Source organism: Pochonia chlamydosporia (genome assembly GCF_001653235.2).
Source record: "Pochonia chlamydosporia 170 chromosome Unknown PCv3seq00044, whole genome shotgun sequence".
NCBI lineage: Eukaryota > Fungi > Ascomycota > Sordariomycetes > Hypocreales > Clavicipitaceae > Pochonia > Pochonia chlamydosporia.
In genome coordinates this window covers 1-3,755 of record NW_019154079.1, presented here as the reverse complement: position 1 = coordinate 3,755, position 3,755 = coordinate 1, and the positions used below count along the sequence as shown (strand labels likewise).

Below are 3,755 nucleotides of genomic sequence, written 5' to 3'. Positions count from 1 at the left end.
GCAAGCAAACCAGGTCCAAGAGTCACGAGAGTCGTCAGCCGAGAGCTGTATTATCATCCCAGGTTTTCGATCGGCTGTAACGACATAATTTTTATGATAACTTACGGTAAAAACCGAGGTTTAAAGACTGAAATATCGCCACAGAGAGGAGGAGGGGGGGCGGCACTCATGGGTCAGGGCAGGCTTTCTAATCATACGCGTATGATTTAGTTAAATCATATTTAAGTCATACAATACGCATATACATATATCATACAGCCTTAGGCGTATGATTTAGTATGACCATACACGGGATAAAGTTGTGCCGAGGTCAAAATAATCGGACAAGTTAACATCTCACGCACGTCCAATGCTCAGTTTCCTAATCCTGAAAGGCCACTCTTCCCAATAGAGGCTGCCGGAATCGGATGTTAGTTGCTGAAGCTAGGTCTTGGCAACGTGGACTGAGTAAGGTACCGCGGAAAGTAGCCTTCGCTCCGATCGAAACATAGACTTCTTTCAGATTGTGAGCTGTCACAGGATCATAGATACCAGGCGCTTGAAAGGCTGGCCAACCACCCTGAATTCTATCAGGGGGCTGGGGTAGGTATTCCAATGAGGATATAAGACCTGAACCTTTCAAGCTAGATGACGAGGTGAAGAAGGGACAATACATCACATAATTTCATGCGAGATTGAACCACCGCCTTGAGGCCCTTGATGGTTTACGATGGACTCATTCCTCAGCCGCATACCTAGTGACCGTGAGTCTCCCGTAGCCACAACAATCGAAAGGGATTCTGAGGTAGATGGCTGGAACCGCTTAGCCTCCGTCGACTCTTCCACTTCAACAAGTTCAAAGCGTAAACGTATTACTACGGCCGATGCAACCTGGGAACACACTCGAAAGCCTGAAGGTTCCGAACCTGAGCGCGCTGGTCCAAGACAAAACTTGGTATTTTACTGCAAATACTGCTGCAATCCACCGTACTCGACGTACGTGTCTACCACATTCCGCAGCCATCTACTTAAGGTACACTCAGTTGAAGCCACTGGCTCAGAGCCGAATTTAACAAAGAAAGCGCGCACAAACCTTCTTAGAGACGCGTTCAACAAGGCCGGTGAGATTGAGCTTGTTAAGCTTCAAGTAAGAGAGGAGCAAGTTCTTCGAAGCGCACTTAACCCAAACGCTGCAATGGAAGCCTTAGTCCAGTTGGTTACCGTACGCAATCTTCCATACAATTGTAATACCTGGCCAGAGCTGCATTCTCTGCTTATGGCAGCAAACTATACGGCAGAAGAACTTATCAGTACCTCCCACGGACATATCCAGAAACTTTGCACAAATTCATACGCGATCCACAAAGATATACTTCGAAAACGGCTTCAGTCCTCCCCTGCCAAGCTTCACCTCTCCGCTGACGTCTGGAGCGCACCAAACCATAAAGCGTTCCTTGGTATATGTGTGCAATTTATGCAGCAAGGCATGGTGAATCCCTGCCAAGCACTGCTTGCCTTACCTGAGCTTCCTGGCATAGACGGCCCTGGAAGCCATAGCGGAGCTGAGCAATGGAAGCTCCTCCAGCCGGTCATTGAGGAGTACGATATACTAAGCCAGCTAGGATATGTCACAGGGGATAACCACGGTTCTAATGACGTGCTCTGCCGTCTATTGAGCCGATTTCTTGAGGGACGAGGCATTTCTTGGAATGCAAAGCACAGACGCATTCGCTGCCATGGGCATGTTGTCAACCTTTGCGTCCAGGCCTTTCTTTTCATGGACAGCAAAGAGGCTGTGCTTGAAGCCTGTAAGCAAATTGAGGAGATGGACCAAGCGTCATTCAACATGGACATGATGCAGGGTTGGAAGAAGCGAAAGGAGCGTGGCTGGAGTCAACTAGGTCCGCTCGGAAAACTGCACAATATCGCAATCCACATTAGAGCCAATGATTACAGGTACAACCTCTTTCGGCGGCGTGCCGGCAAAGTTCTCGGGCTAGACAACGATACACGCTGGAACTCGTGGTTTCTCCTGCTAGATACTGCACTTGACAAGGAGGAGCATGTTAAGTGGTATCAGGACAAGTACTACGACACTCTTGTGGACGACTACCTAACACCACAAGATTGGCAAAATCTCCGCGAGACGCGGAACTTCCTTCAGCCATTTTGGAAGATAACTCTGCTTACTGAAGGCTATCGCTCGACGCTGGATCGCACGTTATTTACGATGGACGTCCTCCACAAGCACTACCAGCAAGCGTTCAACAAGTACAAGACGAACCAACAACTACTAGGCCCAATCCTGACGAGCTGGCATGTCTTCGACAAATATTACCAACTCTCTGATGAGAGCCCGGCATACGGTGCTGCACTAATTCTCCACCCGTCCAGAGGAAGGGCTCATATACAGAAAAATTGGCCCAAGGAATGGCATAAGAAGACTTTTACGGGAGTGAAGAAGTTGTGGGAAGACGAATACAAGAATCTACCGACCGTTTGTACTACTCCTTCCGTTGTTCCGGCGCCAGAACAGGATGAGTACGACCTGATCGCACAGGAGCTTGAAGTTATCGGCACAGAGCCCGTCGTTGACGAGTACGAATCCTATATCTCCCAGTCGCCCATTCCAATTGACTGCTCCCCGCTTACCTGGTGGCTCCGCGATGAACAACAGGAGCGCTTCCCTCGATTGTCAAAGATGGCAATAGACATTTTGTCAGTACCTGCCATGTCTGCTGACCCTGAGCGTACATTTTCCGGAGCGCGGCGTACGATTTCATGGGATCTCATGCCCCTTGGAGCATCGACAATTGAAAGAGGGGAGTGCCTAAAGAGTTGGATCCGCAGCGGCATAACAGCAGGGCTACCAGCCGAGGAGATCGAACAATATGGGAGCATATCAAGGGAGGGCAGCGCCAGCGGTTCTATCGGTCTAGCGGAAGACATGGACTCATGACGTCATTTCCCGTATGGCAATATATGATTTATCTCGCCATACGAGAATAAATCATACGTCATAAATCATATAGGCCCGTATGGCGTATCACGTATGATTAGAAAGCCTGGATGGATATTTCTGGATTATACTGATCGATGGAAGAAATTGCTAGCCGAAGCCTGCAGGGAAGGTAGCTGTCACGGTTCACCGAGTGGTAAGCGATAACTAGAAATTATCGTTCGGCGGCAAATGTGGCCGATGCTGCAATGCACGTTTCCATACCAGAGAGCAACAAGTGCAAGCCGCTGATTATGCAGATTTGTTTGGAAAACATTACTGCTCAGGCACATTTAACAGCAAAGCTGGCTCCGTGTCATCTTAGAGGAAGCCGTTCCCAAACGAACATTCAGTTTGTGCCGTTATATGCCGTGCCGATCGTATCAAGGAATTCCCTGTTTGGCCCGCGGCACGGCGATGGCTCATTGTTCCCCTCAAAACTCTTTCAACGACTAGGCGTCAATAAGGGGTTGTTTGCACTCTTAAGACATATCTGGAAGATAGAGCTGCCTTTGTTGACTGATCACTCAGCTGTTTTGCCAGGAAGGCAACTGCAGTAAGCCAACCTTCCAAAGTATTTAGTATCGGAGGATTCTGCTTTTTATAGAGGACAACGAACAACTACCAGCATGTCATAACTCTGCCTGTGTGTTCTATTAAGTCCCTACACATAGAAATGGGACCCCCAAAATTATCGTGTGCAAAATTTGTCGCGTCACGCGGTTCCAATTTAGTTTACTACTGAAGACACAGCACTCAAGCTTGAAAAATGTATGTG

The 3,755-nt window shown here is 48.4% G+C and overlaps 2 protein-coding genes across 2 annotated transcripts; both read left to right on the top strand.

Annotated features, from left to right (window-relative positions):
- Positions 1 to 709: 709 nt before the first annotated feature.
- Positions 710 to 2,938, top strand: VFPPC_12575 (ribonuclease H-like protein; the record flags this gene model as incomplete). The annotated part of the gene is made up of 1 exon (XM_018290397.1): positions 710 to 2,938. The coding sequence occupies one exon, from the start codon at positions 710 to 712 to the stop codon at positions 2,936 to 2,938; it is 2,229 nt and encodes a 742-aa protein (XP_018135608.1).
- Positions 2,939 to 3,186: 248 nt separating this feature from the next.
- VFPPC_17231 (hypothetical protein) lies at positions 3,187 to 3,537 on the top strand (the record flags this gene model as incomplete). Its single annotated transcript, XM_018294971.1, has 1 exon — positions 3,187 to 3,537. One exon carries the CDS (start codon positions 3,187 to 3,189, stop codon positions 3,535 to 3,537), a length of 351 nt encoding a protein of 116 aa, XP_018135609.1.
- Between the last annotated feature and the right edge of the window lie 218 nt (positions 3,538 to 3,755).